This window comes from Chiloscyllium plagiosum, unplaced genomic scaffold (assembly GCF_037043375.1).
Source record: "Chiloscyllium plagiosum isolate Xiang-an unplaced genomic scaffold, Cpla_swu_hap1 HiC_scaffold_14, whole genome shotgun sequence".
NCBI classification, from domain to species: domain Eukaryota; kingdom Metazoa; phylum Chordata; class Chondrichthyes; order Orectolobiformes; family Hemiscylliidae; genus Chiloscyllium; species Chiloscyllium plagiosum.
This window is the reverse complement of record NW_028270152.1, coordinates 59,578,715-59,601,809: the sequence shown is the minus strand read 5'-3', so window position 1 is coordinate 59,601,809 and position 23,095 is coordinate 59,578,715. Positions and strand designations below refer to the sequence as shown.

At 38.9% G+C, this 23,095-nt stretch overlaps 1 protein-coding gene across 1 annotated transcript in view; it reads left to right on the top strand.

Annotated features, from left to right (window-relative positions):
• The window catches only part of crbn (cereblon), a 51,471-nt gene extending 30,237 nt beyond the window's left edge, over positions 1 to 21,234 (top strand). Inside the window, exons 6-11 of the mRNA XM_043708387.2 lie at positions 6,231 to 6,293; positions 8,116 to 8,200; positions 8,560 to 8,675; positions 13,888 to 13,952; positions 17,417 to 17,548; positions 19,256 to 21,234. Of these exons, the coding sequence (XP_043564322.1) occupies positions 6,231 to 6,293; positions 8,116 to 8,200; positions 8,560 to 8,675; positions 13,888 to 13,952; positions 17,417 to 17,548; positions 19,256 to 19,439 (645 nt within the window). The 3' untranslated portion in view covers positions 19,440 to 21,234. The remainder of the gene's footprint in view (positions 1 to 6,230; positions 6,294 to 8,115; positions 8,201 to 8,559; positions 8,676 to 13,887; positions 13,953 to 17,416; positions 17,549 to 19,255) is intronic.
• Positions 21,235 to 23,095: the final 1,861 nt, after the last annotated feature.

Below are 23,095 nucleotides of genomic sequence, written 5' to 3'. Positions count from 1 at the left end.
GTGGGACTCCTGCAGAGATGACTGACCTCCAGTGACCACAACAATCTTCCTTTGAGCCAGGTATGACCCCAACCAGTAATGAATTTTCCTCTGAATCCCATTGACTCTAGTTTGTGGTGGCTCCCTAATGCTACACTCAGACAAATTCAACCTTGATATCAAAGGCAGTCACTCTCTCCTCACCTCGAGAATTCAATTTAATTTTGTGTTTGAACTACAGCTATAATGAGGTCAGGAACTGAGTGGCCTTGGCAGAATCCAGACTGTATCTCTGTGAATATGACTCTGTTGAGCCTCAGTGAGCTGGTTTTTGCGAAGCAAGTGTAGCCTGATCGCAATGTCGATGAAACTTTCTACCATTTTACTGATGATCAAGAGTAGACTGATGATCTAATAATTGGTTGTGTTGGATTTGTCCTGCTTTTTGTGTGCAGAATGTTCCTGGGCAATTTTCCATATTGTTGGGGAGATGTAAGTGTTGTAGCTGTACAGGAACAGCTTGGCTACATGTGCACCATTTCAGGAGCACAACTCTTCAGTATTATTGTTGGAATCTTGTCAGGGTTATAGTCTTTGCAATATCCAGTGCCTCCAACCATTTCGAGATCTCATGCAGAGTGGATCAAATTGACTGTCAGTGTAATGCTGAGGAGCTCTGGACAACGCCAAGCTGGATCATCACTTTGCATCAATGTGTTGGCTTCCCCCCATTATTCAGGATGGGGACTCTTTCAACTTTGCATTACCAAATCTGCGACAATGCCACTAGGCCATCACTCCTCTAAATCCAAAGAAGCTGCCTGCCTCTATCACTAAACAGGAGAAAGTGAGGACTGCAGATGCTCGAGATCAGAGCTGAAAATGTGTTGCTGGAAAAGCGCAGCAGGTCAGGCAGCATCCACGGAGCAGGAGAATCGACGTTTCGGGCATGAGCCTTCTTCAGTTTCCTGGCAACTCTGTGAAAAAGTTGCCCGTTAGGTCCCTTTTAAATATTTCCCCTCAAACCGTAAACTTATGCCCTCTAGTTCTGTACTCCCCCACTCCAGGGAAAAGACTTGTCTATTTATCCTATCCATGCCCCTCCTCATTTTATAAACCTCTATAAGGTTACTCCTCAGCCTCCGATACTCCAGGGAAAACAGCCCCAGCCTATTCAATGTCTCCCTATAGCTCAAATCCTCCAATCCTGGCAATGTCCTTGTAAATCTTCTCCGAAACCTTGCAAGTTTCACAACATCCTTCCAATAGTAGGGAGACCAGAATTACACTCTGTTTCAGCCACTTTTGGAATACTATGTCCTGTACAGCCGCAACATGACCTCTCAACTCCTGTACTCCATACTCTGACCGATAAAGGAAAACATACCAAACACCGCCTTCACTATCCTGTCTACCTGTAAATTTACTTTCAAGGAGCTATGAACCTGCACTCCAAGGTCTGTTTGTTCAGCAACACTTCCTAGGACCTTACCATTAAGTGTATACGCCCTGCTAAGCTTTGCATTCCCAAAATGCAGTACCTCACATTTGTCTAAATTAAACTCCATTTGCCACTCCTCAGCCCAATGACCCATCTGCTCAAGATCCCATTGTAATCTGAGGTAACCTTCTTCGCTGTCCACTGCACCTACAATTTTGGTGTGATGTGCAAACTTACTTACTATACGTCTTATGCTCACATCCAAATCACTTATATAAATGACGAAAAGTAGTGGACCCAGCACTGATCCTTGTAGCACTCCGCTGGTCACCGACCTCCAGTCTGAAAAACAACCCTCCACCACCACCCTCTGTCTTCTACCTTCAAGCCAGTTTTGTATCCAAATGGCTTGTTCTCCTAGTATTCCATGAGATCTAACCTGTGTGGAGTTTGCACGTTCTCCCCGTGTCTGCGTGGGTTTCCTCCGGGTGCTCCGGTTTCCTCCCACAGTCCAAAGATGTGCAGGGCCAGGTGAATTGGCCATGCTAAATTGTCCGTAGTGTTAGGTAAGGGGTAAATGTAGGGGTATGGGTGGGTTGCGCTTCGGCGGGTCGGTGTGGACTTGTTGGGCCGAAGGGCCTGTTTCCACACTAATCTAATCTAGCGAAGAAGTCTCCCATGGATGATCCCTGTTGAATGCCTTACTGAAGTCCATATAGATCAAATCTACTGCTCTGCCCTCATCAGTTCTTTGTTACTTCAAAAAAACTCAATCAAGTTGGTTAGACATGATTTTCCATGCACAAAGTAATGTTGACTATCCCTAATCAGTCCTTGCCTTTCCAAATACATGTACATCCTGTCCCTCAGGATTCCCTCCAACAACTTGCCCACCACTGACGTCAGGTTCACTGGTCTATAGTTCCCTGACTTGTCATTACCACTTTTCTTCAATAGTGGCACCATGTTAGCTAGCCTCCAGTCTTCCAGCACCCCACCTGTGACTACTGATGATACAAATATCTCAGCAAGGGGCCCAGCAATCACTTCCTTAACTTCCCACAGAGTTCTGGGATACATTTGATCAGGTCCTGGGGACTTATCCACTTTTGTGCATTTCAAGACATCCAACGCTTGCTCCTCTGTAATATGGGCACTTTTCAAGATATCACCATCTATTCCCCTGCATTCTATATCTTCCATGTCCTTCTCCACAGCAAACACCGATGCAAAATACTCATTTTGTATTTCCCCCATCTCCTGTCGCTCCACACAAAGGCTGCCTTGCGGATCTTTGAGGGGCCTTATTCGCTCCCTAGTTACCCTTTTGTCCTTAAGGTATTTGTAAAAACCTTTTGGATTCTCCTTAACTTTTTTTTGCCAAAGCTATCTCATGTCCCCTTTTTGCCATCCTGATTTCCCTGTTAAGTATACTCCAACAGCCTTTAAACTCTTTGAAGGATTCACTCGATCTATCCTGTCCATACCTGACATATGGTTCCTTCCTAACCAAAACCTCAATTTCTTTAGTCATCCAGCATTCCCTACACCTGCCAGTCTTTTCTTTCACCCTAATGGAATACACAGTGTGTGGACTTTTGTTATCTCATTTCTGAAGGCTTCCCATTTTCCAGCCATCGTCCATTTGCCTGCAAGCATCTGACCCCAATCAGCTTTTGAACGTTCTTACCTAATACCGTCAAAATTAGCCTTCCTCCAATTTAGAACTTTCAATTTTTAGATCCTTTTGCATCACTATTTTAAAACTAATAGAATTATGCTCATTGGCCCTAAAGTGCTTCCCCACTAACACCTCAGTCACCTGCCCTGCATTATTTCCCAAGAGTAGGTCAGGTTCTGCACCTTCTTTAGTATGTACATCCATATACTGAATCAGAAAATTTTCTTGTACACGCTTCACAAATTCCTCTCCATCTAAACCCTGAACACTCAGGCAGTCCCAATCTATGTTTGGAAAGTTGAAATCCCCTAACATAACCACGCATGAATCTTACTGATAAATAAAATCTCTTTGCAAATTTGTTTCTCAATTTCACGTTGACTATTAGGGCATCTATAATACAATCCCAATGAGGTGATCATCCATTTCTTATTTCTCAGTTCCACCCAAATAACTTCCCTGGATGTATTTCTGGGAATATCCTCCCGAAGTACAGTTGTAATGCTATCCCTTATCAAAAACGCCACTCCCCCTCCTTTCTTGCCTCCCTTTCTACCCTTCCTGTAGCATTTGTATCCTAGAACATTAAGCCGCCAGTCCTGACCATCCCTGAGCCATGTTTCCGTAATTGTTATGATATCCCAGTCCCATATTTCTAACCATGCCCTGAGTTAATCTGCCTTCCCTGTTAGGCGTCTTGCATTAAAATAAATGCAAATTAATTTCAGTCCTATCTTGTTCTCTGCTTTGTCCCTGCCTGCCTTGACTGTTTGACTCGCTTTTGTTCTCAATGTACCAGTCACAGATTGATCTCTTTCCTCACTATCTCCCTGGGACACATCCACCCCCCACTAATTTAAATCCTTCCGAGCAGCCCTAGCAAATCTCCCAACCAGTACGGTCACTTCTACCCAGAAGAGATTCCAGTGATCCAAAAATGTGAATCCTTTTCCCATATACCAACTGTTCAGCCATGCACTCACCTGCTCTATCCCCCTATTCCAACCCTCACGAGCTCATAGCACCAGGAGTAATCCAGATATTACTACTTTCGAGGACCTCCTTTTTAAATTCCTGCCTAACTCTCTATATTCTCCCTTCAGAATCTCATTCTTTTCCCTTCCTGTGTCATTGGTTCCAATGTGTACAATGACCACCTGCTGGGCCCTCTTCCCCTTGAACATTCTGCACCCTTTGAGACATCCTTGATCCTGGCACCAGGGAGGCAACACACCATTCTGATTTTTTGCTGCTGGCCACAGAAACATCTGTCTGTGCCTTGGACTAGAGAGTTCCCTAACACAATCGATCTCTTGGAACCCATTGTACCCCTCATGACGGTAGAGCCAGTCTCAATACCTGAAATGTAGCTGTTGGTTCTACATTCCCCTGAGAATCCATCACTCCCGACGTTTTCCAAAACAACATACTTGTTTGAAATGGTGATAGCCATAGAAGACTCCTGCACTACCTGCTTACCTTTCCTGGAGTTAACCCATCTCTGTGATTGTATCTGCGGCATTTCTACCTTCCTATGACTGCCATCCATCACACTCCCTTGCTTTTGTAAATTCTTCATTGCCTCTAACTGTCGCTCCAACCGATCCATTCAATCTGATAGGATTCGTAACCAATGTCATTTATTACAGATATAATCCTCAGCAGCACATAAACTCTCCGATAACTCCCGAATGCGACAAGAAGAGCATATCTCTCTACTAAGGGCCATTTTTGCTGCTTCCAATCTACAAACCCCGGAAATTGCACTGTTGAATCTTTTTGTCCATGTTTTCAAACTTTTATATTTTCTGCCTGACAGAAGAGGGCAGAGGAAAGTATAACTGGGGTGGGAGGGGTATTTGATTACGTTGGTTGCTTTCCCGAGTCAGTGGGAAGTATAGATGGATGCATGTAAGGCTGGTTTGCACCTCATTCCTGTTGGCCTTTTTGGAAAGGGCTGCCCACCTTTCTAAACTGGAAGACTGAATTATTTAAAGTGAGTACCTTACTCTTAAGATTGTTGCAGTGTGTTAAAGAATCAGATCATACATTGCAAAAATTACAGTTTTGCCACAGTATACTTAATGCATTTGGGGTCATTTGCAAAAGGTGTTAATTTAAAATGTAATTTTCTCATTTAAAGTAATATCAGTGAACTAGTATTCTAGAGGCCTAAGCTAATGCTTGAAAATACTGTTTCATATCCCATTATGGCAGCTGAGGAATTAATTCATTGAATTTATTAATTAATTTTAATCAATTGAAGTCTGATAAAGCTAGTCTCTGTATTAGTGATTATCGTAAAAGCCCATTTGATTCAGCCGTGACTTTGATGAAAAGCTGCAATTCTTGCCTCGTATGGCTATAGTCAAAACGTGTGGTGCAAGCAAAGCATAGCCGGTTAGGCAGCATCCGAGGAGCAGGTGAGTTGACATTTCAAGCATAAGCACATTCTTGGTGAAAAGCTTATGCTCAAAACATAGACTCTCCTGCTCCTCGGATGCTGCCTGCCCTGCTATGCATTGCCAGCGCCACACTCTCTTTTTGACTGATCTGCAGTCCTCACTTTCTCCTAGTATGGCTACCATTGACTTGTGTTTGACTTTTAACTGCCCTCAATGGCTATTAGGGATGTGCAGCAAATGCTGACATTGCCAAAATGTCCACATCCTTGGTAAGCTTTGTTTAAAAAATGTTGAGGCCTACTAAGATGGGCAAAACCCTTGCTCTTCATGCTGTTTCACTTTGCAAAAACTGGGTTCATATAAAATCGATGTATTCTTACACATCACTGTTTGATTATGATTTTTCAAGTTTCCTCAACAAATTACTGACTGAAAGATTAATTAACTTGCTCCCCTAATTTTTTCCAAGCCAGATTGAGCATTTTTCTAGTTTCTGATATTGCTTTGACTTGAGCATCCTCAAATGTGAAGTCTACCTCAAGCCTGTCCCCATAGCAAACTGGCTGAGGGCAACTGCTTAGTAACATGATCTATGCAGCACCAAAGCTTGAAGTTGCCTTTATAATCTTATCAGCTTTATAATCTTGTCATTTTATTATTATAATCTTACGTATGTTCATTTTGTGTGCTTGCTTTTCACAAGTTTTAATTTTCCTTACTTTAGAGAAAGTTCCATTGTGCAAATCTAACCTGGTGGCCACCATGGGTGTATTCTTTGTATGATGCAGTGAGTACAAATCTGTTTCCTTTATGCACTTCTGTAATAATCAAGATAACAAATGTCAGTTTTGTAAACTGGAACATGCTTTCATTTTTGTTACTGATGGGTCATGTCAAGAATCCCAAGATCATGTCAGGTTTTCTGTATGCTCTGCCTCTACTGCATGTTCATTTTTTCTATTCATTTCTATGCCTTTATGCTCTCTGGCAGCTTTATGTTTCTACTCATCTGCCAGACATCTGTATGTGATTGCTATGAGGTTATCCCTGCTCCAGATTAAAGTGGAGCTATCCTGGAGCTGAAGAAGCTGTGTTCCTATGGCATTGTTACTCAATCTCATGTCTCCTTACAATCTGATACTTGTTAGCCAACTGACGAAATGGAACAGACTGAATGGACCAAATTATATTTGTTTTCCTGTTGCTTGTTTCAAGTGTTCATATTGAAGCCCAAGCAGAAATTTTGAGGTGAATCGCTAGAACATTTGGAAAAAAAAAATCCTAGTACAGGAGTTGGAGCAGGAAAATAACCCATCTATGAGTACCTGATTGGTCTTCAGTGCTGAGTCTGTCAGCATCTGGATCTCCAGATCTCTTGCTGAGACTATTTGCACACTATTCTCAATACATGGTCCCTAACATTGCTTCCATCATGCTCCTTACACAGTGATCACCTCTAAACTCCCTGGAGTCAATCCAGTGAGTCTCCTCTGAACTGCATCCAATACAGTTACACCCTTTCTTAAATAAGGGGACCAGAATTGTATATAATACTCCAGCTTCAATTTCATTAATGTCTTGAAAGTTAGAGCAACACCTCCCTACTTCTATATGCTCTTTCTTTCGCAATAAATGCCAAAATTCTATTTGCCTTCCTTATTACCTGCTATACTTGCAACATAGTTTTCTGCAATTCATGTTCAAGGACAGGTCTGCTTTGAAGCAGTCTGACGTTTCTCTATATTTAGATAATACTGATGTAAAGTCAGAGGCCAAAATGCAGGTAAAGAAAAGTTGGTGAATGTTGTATTAATTTGTGCTTTTTAAATAAATCATGCTGAAGTTGGAGTATGTGCAGCCTGAATCGGGTTATTCCCGAGTATTTGACCCATTACAGCGAAAGTTTAATTACCTTTGTGCTAATCACAAAATTCAGCTTTTTACGATTTAAATATATTTGCTGTGATACTCTACTTTATCCCCTTTTTGTCCAGAATTAAAATTGAGGTGAAAAATATTGATCAGTATAAACAAATTGTTTAGCATTATTAGTTTTATAAACATTTAAAAGTTTTACAGATAAATATACTAAACAGATATATTTAATCATTATTTTTAAATTCCTTAAAGTAGTGTTTCATGGTGCTGTCAAATGAATTTTCCAAAATCATTCCATCTGAGCTATTATGTCCTTTTACAAATCTATGTTTGTAGATGTCTGGTTGCCATGGATTAACACTTGCATCTGATCCTCTGAATGACCTGTCAAAGCTTCTACAAGTACTAGCATTTTAGTAACGTTACATACATATGTGAGGGAATAACTTCTTAACATAGGCTCAACTGCTTCAAGATGAGATGTAGGAGAGGAAGTTAATGTTTTTGCTTTGCCAGAAAACTTGCTTCTACTGAGTTTAGTTCCTTACAGCAGATGAGGCATTGAGCAACTGTTGAAAAACTCCATGACACAGTAAATGAGTATTGAGGAACAAATAATTTAGACACTGTTGTGGTGTTCATTAAAATACTTCTCATGTAATGTAATTTTTAAAGTATAATTAGTCATCTATTGGTTCGTGCAGTCTTCTTATACTTTTGTCCATATATAGGAAATATTAATGGAAAGAATGAAAGTCCAGCTTCGTGAGTGGGATGAAAATCTCAAGGATGATTCGCTTCCTTCAAATCCTGTGGGTAAGAATTAATTAAGAATGTCGCTTTTCTGGCACTTAATTCCAAAAAGAATTCTATCCTTTATCCTCAAGGTTTTTTGTCTGTAAAACAAACTGATGTAATTTTTAAAACTGTAACTTGGTGTATTTAGTGCATGTTTAGCAGGTTAGTTAGTTGTTGTTATCCATTTCAGTTTAAATAGTAGAATAAACAAATGAAGCTACTGCTGTTGTTACTTCCTTAAAAGTATTCATGGTTTTTCTACAAAGTATCTGGTCAGGATTATTTAAATTTACGTGCACTAAGATGAAAAGGGTTTGAGGATGAAGGGGAGTGAATTTGCTATTCCTTCAACAGAAATGATTAATTACTGTGTTTAGATTTTTCTTACAGAGTTGCTGCTTGTTTACCTATTGATGATGGTTTAAGAATTGAGCTTTTAAAAATCGGCAGTGCTATTCAGCGGCTGCGTTGTGAATTGGATCTGATGGACAAAGTAAGTGCTGAAGAGATTGGCTTTAAATAAATTATAATTACCTATTTAAATCAGTCTAACTAATAAGTTTTGAAACCCAGTAGGCACTGTAATTAAAAGCTTTAGCAATGCTATAGTATTTCCGATATATCAATGTTGAAACTCATGTCCATTCAGTAAATGTTGAGTTTGGTAACAATGCAGCTACTGAGGTTGCACCCCATGGATATGTGCCAGTGACGTGACTGCCACTATTATATTAAAATTTGCACATAAATCTGTAAATATATTGCTAGCAAAGGACATCTCTCTCACACACACTCCATCCTCATCCTCCCCAGCCAAATTCGTGAAACATCTTGCTGGTGGTCCAGCCCCGCTCATCTATTGATGTTATCCACAATTATTTTCTCACCTACATTCTTGCCAACTGACTAAGTCTTGCTACCAAATGTATACATTCTTTTTCCTTATCCCACACTATCAAGTCAAGCCATTATATCATTGAATTTCCTTGCTAAGGGCTTGGTGACTTAAGGCCATGATGGTGTTCTTCAGTGTTTATTACAAATGTTATGTCTTTTGTAAGTTTATTGTACTGTTAATCCTTTACTCCAACATTCTTTACTAACATGTTCCTGCTTTTAGAATAGATGGAAAATTTGCCTTTGTAACTTAGAACATAAAAGGCAATTGTATCAAAGTTTCTGCACTTTAGTTTCTTTAGGCGAGAGGTTAGGTTCTGATTGCGTAAATGGCAAATTCACAGTTTTTCCAAATACAGAAGGTTTGTCATTTTCTATATCCCATTTAGATTCAGAGTCATAGCGATGTACAGCATGGAAACAGACCTTTCAGTCCAACTCGTCCATGCTGACCAGATATCCCAACCTAATCTAGAACCACTTGCTAGCCACCTGGCCCATATCCCTCCAAACTCTTCCTATTCATATACCCATCAAAATGCCTCTTAAATGTTGCAATTGTACCAACCTCCACCACATCCTCTGGCAGCTCATTCCACACACGCACCACCCTGTGCGTGAAAAAGTTGCCCCTTAGGTCTGTTTTATATCTTTCCCCTCTCACACTAAGCCTATGTCCTCTAGTTCTAGACTCCCCCACCCGAGGGAAAAGACTTTGTTTGTTTGTTTATCCTATCCATGCCCCTCATGATTTTATAAAACTCTATAATGTCACCCCAGGGAAAACAGCCCCAACCTATTCCACCTCTACCAATAGCTCAAATCCTCCAACCCTGGCATCATCCTTGTAAATCTTTTCTGAACCCTTTCAGGTTTCACAACATCCTTCCGATAGGAAGGAGACCAGAATTACACGCAATATTCCAACAGTGGCCTAATCAATGGCCTCCCAACTCCTGTACCTAATACTCAGACCAATAAAGGAAAGCATACCAAAAGCCACCTTCACTATCCTATCTGTCTGCGACTCTTTCAAGGTGGCATGGTGGCACCGTGGGTGGCATGGTGGCACAGTGGTTAGCACTGCTGCCTCACAGCGCCAGAGACCCGGGTTCAACTCCCGCCTCAGGCGACTGACTGTGTGGAGTTTGCACGTTCTCCCCGTGTCTGCGTGGGTTTCCTCGGGGTGCTCCGGTTTCCTCCCACAGTCCAAAGATGTGCAGGGTCAGGTGAATTGGCCATGCTAAATTGCCCGTAGTGTTAGGTAAGGGGTAAATGTAGGGGTATGGGTGGGTTTCGCTTCGGCGGGTCGGTGTGGACTTGTTGGGCTGAAGGGCCTGTTTCCACACTGTAATGTAATGTAATCTAATCTAATCTATGAACCTGCACTCCAAGGTCTCTTTGTTCAGCAACACTCCCTAGGACCTTACCATTAAGTGTATAAGTCCCGCTAAGATTTGCATTCCCAAAATGCAGCACCTTGCATTTGTCTAAATTAAACTCCATCTGCCACTCCTTAGCCCATTGATCAAGGTCCCGTTGTCATCTGAGGTAACCTTTGCTGTCCACTACACCTCCAATTTTGGTGTTATCTGCAAACTTACAAACTATATCTCTTATGCACACTTCCAAATCATTTATATAAATGACAAAAAGTAGGGGACCCAGCACTGATCCTTGTGGCACCTCACTGGTCACAGGCCTTCAGTATGAAAAACAGCCCTCCACCACCACCACCCTCTGTCTTCTACAGGTTGTGATAACCCTTTATCCGAAATCCCAAAATCTGAAAAACTCCAAAGTCCGACGATTTTTTATCTCATCAACAAGTTTGTTTGGCGTGCAAACAGTTAACCTAAGTCAACATCTACTGCATGCGTGTCACTCAGATGTGATGTGGGGGCATGACCCAGCACCAGCAGGCCTTGATTCTGTTTCAAGGCCCCTTTTTGCTCATTAGAGTATGCTCCTCCAGTAAGATTTTTTAAAAATTTCATCATCCAACTGTCACTTATTCTGAAATTCGAAAAATACTGAATTCCGAAAACCAGCTTGTCCTGAGCATTTCGGATAATGTATTGTGCATGTGTATCTTCATTTGTACTTTTATTTAATGACCTACTTAATGGCATCAGTAGTTCACTGAATGCATCACCTATGCTAACAAAAATAATTGATTCTTGCTATTTTACATGGAATGATAAATTCATCATGAAATCGTTGCAGTATCATCCCATGTGAAAGTCGTGAGATGCTAATTTTATTCTGATCCTTAATACTCAGATTAAGTTGCATTTAACATTCTACTGTACAATTAGTGGGCTGAAACTTCTTGTGACTAATGCATTGCCCCTGTGTTGATGCTTGCTTCCATTATCATTTTCTGAATTTTCCATTTCTTGTTTAGTTTTGAATACTCTGTTATTGTTTGTTAAAAATCACACAACACCAGGTTATAGTCCAACAGGTTTAATTGGAAGCACACTAGCTTTCGGAGCGATGCTCCTAAAGCTAGTGTGCTTCCAATTAAACCTGTTGGACTATAACCTGGTGTTGTGATTGTTAACTTTGTACACCCCAGTCCAACACCGGCATCTCCAAATCCTGTTATAGTTAGGGACAGTTCATGGCATGATGGTATTTTGAGGAGTTTCTGAAACATCGATTGACTCCACCCTGGACATTTCTTGGCTTTATTCTTTATTCTGAGTCTTAAATTCTCTTCTCTTCTCAAAATTGTCAAAAGCATTTTGTCATTATTTCTCAGTTTACTATCTTTTCACATTGCGTTGTGTCCCACATCTAGATGTTAATAAACTATCGACACCATTGTACTGTATTTTTTTTGCTGTACGGTCAATTGCTGCATTTGCACCACATAACCTGCTGGAAAACATTTTATAAGGAGTTTCTTACATTTGTTCGAGCAGTGTGGTTTATCTGCAAATTTAATTCTTATCAAAATTAAAATCTGTATAAATTCATTTACCTTGGTGTAGTCTAATACCTTGGTGTAGTCCCAGCACAAATTGGGTAATTTCCATATAGAATTTCTGTGGTATTGCATACTGTCTATAGAATCCCATCATGCTCTCTTCTATCAAACTATCTTCACTCATTGAGTTTGATAAAATCTGACAATGCCTCGTAAGCAGTTAGTAAATTATCTTTGTTTAAATATTATCCACACAAGTTAAAAATTTGTCCAAACCTTCCTTCATGTCCATAGAATGTCTCCAATTCTGTAAATCTTTGCTACTTCTGATTTTACATGTAGCGAAAGAACCAAGGCCATATCTTTTTCTTCGGTAATGTTATGGCACAGCATGTTAATTCTGTTAATTAAACTAAACACCCAGAAAAGCTCACTCAACTTGTAATCTGTTAAAATTTGAGTGATAGCGAACTCTCAAATTTCACTATTTAAAGAAAATAATATATATATTCTTTAACTCTAACTCTAAAAGTGAACATGAGACAACAACTATTCACAACTCTAAGTCCCCCTTTCTCTTAACTGCTTATTATCTGCCTCCAACTCTAACAATATACTGTTCCAATAAAACACTTACTAAAATTACATTAAATTAATTTCAAAACCATATGGCTGCTACCGTCTTTGGTGTCTGTCTTCCGGCTGAAGATCTCTCTAGGTCGTCTTTTTCTTGTTACTGTAAAGGTGTTTCATATGAAAAGGTACCTTTGATAGAGAGTTTCAACGTCTTTGGTCTCTCTCGATTGCAGCTACTGTCTAATTTTCAAAATGCCTACTTTTTTATATCCCCAACATCATATAGTCTCATTGGTTCGATGTTGGCAAAACAATAAATTCAAACTCGATTCAGTTTTAGTACCCTGGGGGGATAATTTAAACTGGTTATGTTCGAATTGTTGTCAAAACAGCAATCAACTCGGGTATCTATTTCACCGCAAAATGTTACATATTTTCAATTTTCAATTTGCTCTTGTAAGCTCTCAGTGCAAATCAGCATTCACTCTCTAAGAGGTACAGTACATACCTTCAACTTCATAACAGCAAAAAAGTAACCCACGTCTACATAGTTACTTCATTCTTCCACTGAGCATAAGGGCCACATTCAGTAAACAGATGGTTACTTTTTCTTCAGGTTTTTGACTCTGTCATCGCTTTGAAGTTTTCTCTTTGAAAACTAAGCATTACTACAGCTAATCTTTGACTTTGGAACAACTAGCCATCTTCAGCTATCCCTGGAACCAACAAAAGGTTACGTGCTCTTTATACAGAGTGCAGGCATTTACTTTTCCAGTAGTTACATTCCAACACACTTGTCACAAAACACCACTATATCGATTATCTGATAAATGCTTCTGGTGAATGCTTGCCAGCGATGTATTGGATAGCACAGCATGCACCATTTCTGGTGCCAACTGACAAGACAAAACTCAGTGACGTCAGTCGTAATACGTTGACACAGTGTGCAACAAGGGCATTGCACAGTAGCTGGCACCCAGCTTTTGGGTGTCAGGAGTTAGCATTAGACAAATCTAATGACCAAAATAATGTAATCCAGGATTGTCATGAATGACATGGAAATATCATTGGATAAGGTACATGAAAGCTGCTTGTGTTTCATTCCAAAGGCTCAAATGATTTGCAGTTTTTGGGATAAAATGTTTTATGAATGCTCCAGCACTCTGACATAATTTCTGTTATTTGCAAACAATTGCCATTTACTGTAGTAAGTCCAAATCAAGGCCATTGAGCCCTTTTGTGACGGATATGCTTTCAAATTGTGTATATCTAATTATAACTAATTTTTGATTTACAGTGTACGTCTCTTTGTTGTAAAAGGTGTTATCACACAGAAATAACCACCAAAAATGATATTTTCAGGCAAGTTTCCATTTTGATGTATTTGCAATAGGATATTAATTTTGTAAAATAGCACGTGACCTTTGGTCTCTTTGCAGTGCTGGTCTATATTAAAAACAAATTGTTGTGGTTGACATCATAGTAAGACCATAAGACATAGAAGCACAAGTAGGCCATTCAGCCTAGCAAACCTGCAGTGTCATTGAATGAGATCATGGATAATCTGAATTCTCAACTCCACTTTTCTATCTTTTCCCTAAAATCCTTGATTCACTTACTAATCAAAAAGCTCTCTATCCTAGCATTGAATGTACTTAATGACCCAGCCTCTACACTTCTGTGATGAGGAATTCATAGATTGACTACCCTCTGAGAGAAGAAACCCTCCTCATTTCTGTCCTATCTGGTCCTAAACTCTCCCACAGGAAGAATCAGCCTCTCCACATTTACCCTGTTAAGTCCCCTAAGAACCTTCTATGTTTCAATAAGGTCACTCTTCATTCTTCCAGACTCCAATGCTTCTAGGTCCAACCTACTCAACTTCCTGTCATAAGGAAGAATCTCTGTGGCTGGTATCATGCTAGGGAATCTCCTCTGGACTGTCTCCAATGCCAGTGTATATTTCATTAAATATGAGGATTAATACTCTTCATAGTATTATAGGTTTGGTCTAACTAACGTCTTGTATAATTTTCGTGAGACTTCCCTATTTTTATACTCCATTCCCTTTGAAATAAAAACCAACATTTGTGTTTGCCTTCCCTATTGTCTGCTGACCTTGTGTGCTAACTTTGAGATTTATGCAAAGGGCCTCCCAAATCCCCATCTACTGTAAGTTTCTCCAGTTAAATGATATTCAGCTCCAGTACTCTTCCAAAGTATTGTTTCATATTCCATCAACCAAGTTTTTGCTACTTGTCTGTAACCCTGTCTGGTTGTCTTTCCACTTATTTTTGTCATGTGCAAACTTGACTTTGACACACTGACTTCCTTCATTCATATTGTTAATGTATATTGTTAATAATTGTGGCTGATCCTTGTGGCATGCTAGTAATTACAGGTTTGCGTTCTATAAATGCCCCCTATTAGTTAGCCAACCTTCAATTCAACAGCATTTTAGACTCTTGACTTAAAGTAGATTTCTGTGTAGTACCTTTTTTGAGTATCTTATGGAAAAATATTACATCTACTGGTTCTCATTTATCTATCCTGCACATTACCTCCTCTAGTAATTGAAACCAGCTGGACCTTGTTGACTGAGATCCTTGATTAAGATTGGTAATGGGCCAATCAGGAAAGCCCTAGCTAACCAATATCATGAGGTTTAGAATCTCCTCAGTTCATGCAATTGATTATGAGCTGGAAGTAAATAAAGGGTGACTTGGTAATGGGATACCGGTCTCTGTGCTGTTACTTGACTTCTTCAAAGAATTTTAATGCATTTATAGATGTGATTTTCCCTTAATTAAGCCATGCTGACTCTACCTGATTAGATCTTTAACAAATTATCTGTGATTACATCCTTTAGTTTAGATGCAGATATTTTCTCGACGACAGATGCTAAGCTAACTGGTCTATAGTTTCCTGTGAGTGTTTTTTTTGTCAACTTCCTTTTTTGAATAAAGGTGCTACATTGACAATTTTCCAATTCTCCAGCCTTTCCAGAATCTGAGGATGGTTGGCATGTCCCCTTCTCAGAATCATGCTTTCTCACTGGGATGCATCTTTATGTTCCATGAACTATTAAATGTCTGCCCTTGTTCCTCAACAGTCTTTGCTGCAAATCTCCTTTCCCAGTCCTTCTGTTCAGGTGTACCCACATTCCTTTGTACTTACCCTCACTGAAGTTTAGTGTTGTTATTTTTGATCCAGGTTTCTACCCTTCAACCTAAATGCTAACTGTTACCATGTTATCGTTACTGTTATCTCTTTTTTACTCATTATTTATTACGCATCACCAAATCCAAAAAACCCAAACTGTGGTTGATCCCACAACATTTTTCTAGGAAACTGTCCTAAATGCACTCAAAATTCTTCTTTCTGGCTAATTCTGTCAATTTGTCTTTCCTAGTCTACAGAATGCACTGCATTTTTATGTCCTCCATTCCTGATTTATTCTTTCTCACCATATAGCTATAGCTAGGGGTACCTATAGAGTAGATTATAAATAAATTATAAACTGTAATGCTGTCTTCCCCTTGTTATTTTCATCGCCCTTGTTCTTCTATCCAGCATGACCAGACCAAGCAGTTGCCCGATGTTTCAAACACTACTAGCTTCAAGTAACTTCCAGTAATGACTCTGCTCCCAAAACTGAGAGTCATAGCCACCTTTTGCGCAATAATGGGAAAATATTGAAGTTAAATCCCAAAGCATCAAGTCAAATAAATGAAACTTACATTTTTTTAAATAAAAGTTACTATTCACTGTTTCTATAAATCAATGTTGCTGGAGCTATCTGCTCCCAGATATAAATAGTCTGTTAGGAAAGTCTTATCGCAAAGGTGCTTGTATGGTCAAACTGGGTATTACTGCAAAAATATGATAAAATGACCTTTTTGTTCTGAAAGAAAAAGCAGGAATAGAGCATTGAGTCCCATTGTGTCTATTTTGGCATACAGTTGGATCACAGCTGACCTGCACCCAACCTGTGTGCCTTTGTTCCCTACATTTCATGACAAAAAGTTATTTATCTCAGTCTTAAATGACAGTAGACTAACTCTGTAGGCATAGCCTCCAGACTTCCACTCCTGTTTTATTTGAAATATTGCTTTCTTCATTTCACACTTAAAATACTTTATCTTCCCATGTTCTGGATTTCCCCTCCAAGAAAAGTAGGCTTCTTTTAATTACTCATTTGACATAACCTTAATGAGATCACCCCTCAACCTTAATTAAAATTAGTTTTATGCAGCCTGTCTGCATAATTTAATTATTCAAGCCTTAGTATTCTAAACTGTAGACCCTCCAAGGCTGATATCATCTTCCTGAGGGCAGTGCTCAACTCTGAATACGGTACTCCAGATAGGATCTAGCCAAGTTTGCATACGATTGAAACATACTTTCTTGTTTTTCATTTCATCATCCTGAAGGGGAAGGATAAATTCCTTTCAACATTTTCATTACTTTCTGTGCCTTTTAAATAGCTTTTAGTGATTTGTATCTCACCAGTAATCCTTCAGGTTTTCTCTCTAGTCCGTAATCCATCACTCCCCCACATTGAGTTACATCTGTAGTTTTGATCATCCATCTGGGCTGTATGCCCTCTTGTAACTTCCTGCTCTCATCCATGTATTCATTCTGCATCCTAAGTTGGTGACATCTGAAATTTGAGGTAATGTGCATATTTGAATAAAGTTATTAATATATGCAGTGAAATGCTGAACTCCATTTTTATAGAAACTGAACTGATTCAGAGATTTGTTTTTAATGGTTTGCATAATTATCCACTGCTTGACTATTCCTATCCACTTTTTATTTTAAAGTTTGTCCTTGTATGGACCCATGGCTGCCTATGTGAATCCTCATGGTTATGTACATGAAACCCTCACCGTATATAAAGCTAACAACCTGAACTTAATTGGTCGACCATCAACTCAGCATAGCTGGTTCCCTGGGTAATCATAGTTAATCACATTATTTGTAATGTCAAATTTGTCACTTGTCTGCTATACTGAAGTCACTTTTCTGGTTCTATTGTCTACTTCATTTCAATCATTTTATTATTTAGCAGCATTAAATGTTGTCATGACAGTAGCATATTCACTTGAATAGTATTGATTGTATTCTGTTACATAGCTTTGAAAATGTGTTTGACTCCAGTTTCTGCAGAGCTCTAAATCCAGACAGTTGCATCTATTTAAATGCTAATCATAGAGCTGTACAGCATGGAAATAGACCCTTCGGTCTCACCCGTCCATGCCGACCAGACATCCTAAATTACTCTAGTCCCACTTGCCAGCATTTTGACTATATACCTGTAAGTCTTTCCTGTTCACGTACCCATCCAGATGCCTTGTAAATGCTGTAATTGTACCAGCCTCCACTACTTCTGACAGCTCATTCCATACACTTAACATCCTTTGCGTAGAAAAAGTTGCTCCTTAGGTTCTTTTTAAATCTTCCCCTCTCACCTTAAATGTATGCTCTCTCGTCCTGGACTTCCCCATCTCAGGGCAAAGACCTTGTTTATTTACTGTGCCCGTGCCCCTCATGATTTTTATAAATCTCTAAAAGCTCACCCCTCGACCTTCAATGCTGAACACAGCACGACAGGGAAAATAGCCTCAGCATATCCCTACACCTCAAATCCTCTAACCCTGGCAACATCCTAGTAAATCTCTTCTGAACCCTTTCAAGTTTCACAACATCCTCCCTATAGCAGGAAAACCAGAATTGGACACAGTATTCCAAAAGTGGCTTAACAAATGTCCTTTATATCCACAATATGACCTCCCAACTCCTATATTCAATGCTCTGACCAATAAAGACAAGCGTACCAAACACTACCTTCACTATCCTATATAGCTGCGACTCTACTTTCAAGGAGCTATGAACCTGCCCTCCAAGGTCTCGTTGTTCAGTAACATTCCCCAGGACTTTACCATTAAGTATATAAATTCTGTCTTGATTTGCCTATCCAAAATGCAGCACTAAATGATCTAAGTTAAATTCCATCTGCCGATGTTTATTCATACAAAACAAGTAAGTTTGCCTTAAGTTTCTGCAAAGTTTGAAAGACAAAAAAAAACAAATTGTGCATTGAGGAAAAGTGAAATTTCAGATTATTGAAGCAAAATTAAATTCTAAATGACTTAGTTGGATGTTGTTGAGCTACAGGAAAAGCTTTCCTGTTGAAATAAGAATTCAGTATCTGAAGAATATAGTGAATTGATCACGACCTCTAAGTACAGAGTAAAATATCACCAGGGAATATTGATATTGCTGTCTAAAAATGCTGAGTAAATGCTTCCACTGAAAATATGTAGAACAAAGGTAGTTTTGTTTCGGGAAAATCTTGTTAATTCCTAGTGTGGAATGCTTTTATGGATGCACTGGAAGAAACAAATTTGGGCCAAGTAGCACATTTAAAAGTTCTATAGATGAAATTGGGTTGAATTTTGCACATCTGATTTGGCTAAAATAAATGTGCAATTCATCTGGCTTCATCTCTGTTAAACAATAACAAAAAAATTAATAATAAATGAACAAAATTCAGAAACAACTGAAAATAAAATCATGTCTTGTAAGGAACATGAACTATCTGCAATTGATGTGCTTGTATGTTCCATGTATCTTTTATTTTGGTACAAAATATTTTGCAGGTTTGCATGGACTATAGCCCAGTGCCGAACATGTGGTAGTCATATGGGCTGGAAATTTACAGCAACTAAGAAAGATATGTTGCCGCAGAAGTTTTGGGGATTAACACGGTCAGCTTTGCAACCCAGAATTCCAGAATTGGATGATGAAAATCAGCAGGAAGGATGCTGGCGACCATGTCTTTAATACAGACACACACACGCACACTTGTATATGTGTCTATATAAATATATGAATGAAAGTGAATAGCACTGTAGTTACTTGTGCCAAGAGATGAAATCTCTTTCTGCTAAATAAGTTATTCAATCAAATAACCAACTCTAAGCGGCAGACACAACTTTTATCTGTTGAATCTGATGATTTTGAACTTAATCATTCAGGTTTTAAATTCAAAGAGCTGACAAAGCACTATTTGAAATATGCTTGCACATTGTTCTCATTAAGTAAAAAAATTGCAATACTGTTGTAGGCCACCTTCCAGATTAATAAATGTCAACTTGGGGGGTCCTTTTTGAATTAACATAATGGCCTTGCAATCTGGATATTATGTATTTTTATTTAGGGTGGTGAAATTCTCAAAAATGGACTGTGGAAGATTAGGTGTATCATTTAGGGCTGTTCTTAACCATTACTTTCTTTCTCTTTCAGATTTAAACCATCTGTATTTTTTTTTTTAAATGGATTAGTATTTCACATTTCTAGTTACAGCATTTGGTCTTGATTGAAAATTTTGGGTTATTTATTGAGAGATTATTTGGAAGAGTACTTTAGATGACTATGATTTATCCTCGTGTAAATAACCATCTTCTCGTCTCTGAGTCAATTGACTTGTTGACAATTTCAGGAATTCAATTGTATTCCCAAGATTGGGTATGGAATGTAGCTGTTGCATTGCCTTTCACCTCCCACTTCCCTTCTGAAAGCAAATGTCCGAAAAGGACCCTGATGTTAAATCCCAATAGTCAGTTTTACAAATTTGAACTCCTAGTAAGGAGTGCCTGGTGTGAATGTCTCAAATTTGGATGCAAGTTTCCTTCTCTGATTTTCCTCTTTCACTTTTGGGGAGTGCTCATACAGATTCCAGATATATACACCCAATGCGTATGTTCTTTTGTCAGAAGTAATTGGATAAAATCAACCCATTAGTTCAGTGACTAACTTTGAAAACAAGATAATGTTAGCAATCCAAATAGGAGGGCATTGTATTTCAATTTTACATAAATGTTAATGAATAGCAGTTTTCTGCGTGATCTTCCAATGTTTACGATGCTCCTGACTTCCAGAATTTTATATTTAAAGTATTTATGTTTTGTAACATTAAAATGCTAAGCAGTCCAATTATGTTTTGTTCATCATTTTGCATTAATCTGGGAGCTGACTTTTAACAAGCTTATTGTAGCAACTTAATGCTTCATTTATAATTTTGTTCAATAGATCTGCAGTTATTCGTCTGCTGAGCCTGTTGCAAAAATTGTCATCTGCTGAAAACATTTCAGAGTAGCAAGTGTAATATAAAGTGTTAGAGCAGAATTTGATTAAATGCAATGGTGATGTGGTCAACTTGTTAATAAGGCACTACAGTGCTGTTCTGTTGTCTTTTGTTCTGGCAAATTACTTAGTTCTAAGTGATGTCCAGTGGATAAGATTTATTTTTCTTGAAAACAGTCTGTAAATAATAGCATTTACTGCTTGTTTAGTAATTCAGAATCATTGCGTTGAAAGCATTGTTTTAATTGCAAGTGTTCTGAGAAGCAATGCACTTTTCAGTAATGCTGGCTTGTTCTTGCCTTTGTTCCATTGAAACAAAGAAATTATATTATTTACAAAGTAATTAAAAATGAATGGCAATACAGCAAAGCCCATTGAAGAGATTTTGAAGACCTTAGCTGTAACTGTACCTTGCTGTATTTTTTATGCTAGAAAACAACTTCCATGGTTTTGTTTAATGAAAAAATTAAAGTAATGTTTTATAAGATGAAAAGTTTATTTGATTTTGCTTTGTTAAATTGAATTGCCAAAATATAAGCGATATTTAAAATGGCTGAGCAGTAGTTTAAGTATTGCACTTAGGAGACTAGTTGAATTTAAAACCAGTTTTGAAGCAACCATGATAATTAGGAAGCTGTCTAGAATAGAACTGTTCCATCATAACATACAAAGTATCTGAAAGCAGATTAGAGAAGAGTGTGTAAGTCTACTTATGGCACAATAAGTGGAAAGAGAAAGTGCTGCATTTTAGTTGAAGAGTACTTAATGTCCAGAATCTGAGCGGTTAGAAACCCCTATTTGAAGGGATGGTCTGAGGCTACACTCTTAATGCAAGAAATAAAAATTGAAAATTTTTGCATGAAAATGCAAGTTTCCTTGAAATTTATTTAATGTAATAAGCAAAAAGTACCAAATATTAAAATTGCACCATACCAAAGGCGACAATTATGTTTTAGATACTGATCCTTCAGAACCGAATGCTTCAGAATTTGGATAGTTCATGATGTTAATTTGTTTCTTCATGCTGAGGGTGGGATCTTCCTGATATCATAGGTAGTCAAGGTGGTGCTATCACTGAGGGGCCTCCCCACACCTGCAGCACTTTAGAAAGTAGTTGTTGCTCCTCCGTGTTAACTAAGGCAAACACCGATAAAAGCTTGCCTCACCTCGTAACCTGTTAAATGAGTGAGTGACAGAGAACTCCAAACTTCAGTCATTTAAAGGAAATAACTTTTTTTCTAACTTTTATTAGCACAAAACTATTGGAAGGAAATCCAGAGGATGTGCTTCATAACTAATCTATGCCACTCCGAGAGTCCCAGGGGATTTTCCGATACCCAGCTGTTCAGAATATTCTTCCTCGCACAACATGAGAGAATATTAAACAATTTTTTCCCATGCACGTCCAAAGAGGGGAGATTCGGCAAACCCAAAAGGAGGGAGACCGGATTTACCTTGACCTCTGTTCCCAAGACCCCTTCCAAAACTTTGGATATAGCTCCCTAATACCTACAACGCTTGTGGCATGACCACAGGCAGTGAGTAAGATTACCGCCATCTATTTTACATTTAGGGCACATTGGGGACGCTCCTGTCTTAAATTTCACAAGCCGCTCCAGTGCCAAATTAACACGTGGAGTTCCTTCAACTACATAGCCTGCATCCTATTGCAAATCAAAGTCTTCCTTACATTCTCCCAAATATCCTCCCACTTCTCTGGTGAGGTCTCCATCCCAATTTCTGAGCCCAGATTCCACACAACCACTCGATGTCCCATGAGACACTATCTCCTAATAAATGATAGCAGGTGCTGACCAAGAAAAAGCCCATAGACCGATGCACTCTCCTCTCCATATCCGACTTCTAGGGACTAACCGTTAATGTAGGTTTTTTTTTCTGGATTGGCTGCTTAAAAGACACCATGATCTCTCCATCAAATAAGTCTCTCATACAGGGAACTCTTTGGACTCCCAGACCCTGAAACCAAAATCCATCAATCCCAGCTGGAATCTTACCAATCCTCTGTGGGGGTAAAAGGGGAAGTTTTTTGTGAACTGCCCTCACTTTGTCACATTGTTCTTTTTTAGATGGGAAGTTAGCTCTCCGGCTCTCCAGCAGTTGCTCTCCCTCTAATTTTCAAAATGCTGAATTTATATATCCCCCCCCATGACACATTAAATTCTTATAATTTGATGGTTTCCAGGTGTCAAAACAATGAAATGCAAATTCCATTGGCTTCTGGGATCCTGGGCATAATTGGTTAAATTTGAATTGTTGTTAAAGCAACAACCAAAACTCAGGTATCCATTTAACAGACAATTGTTACATTTGGAACAGCCTGACCTTTAGATGGC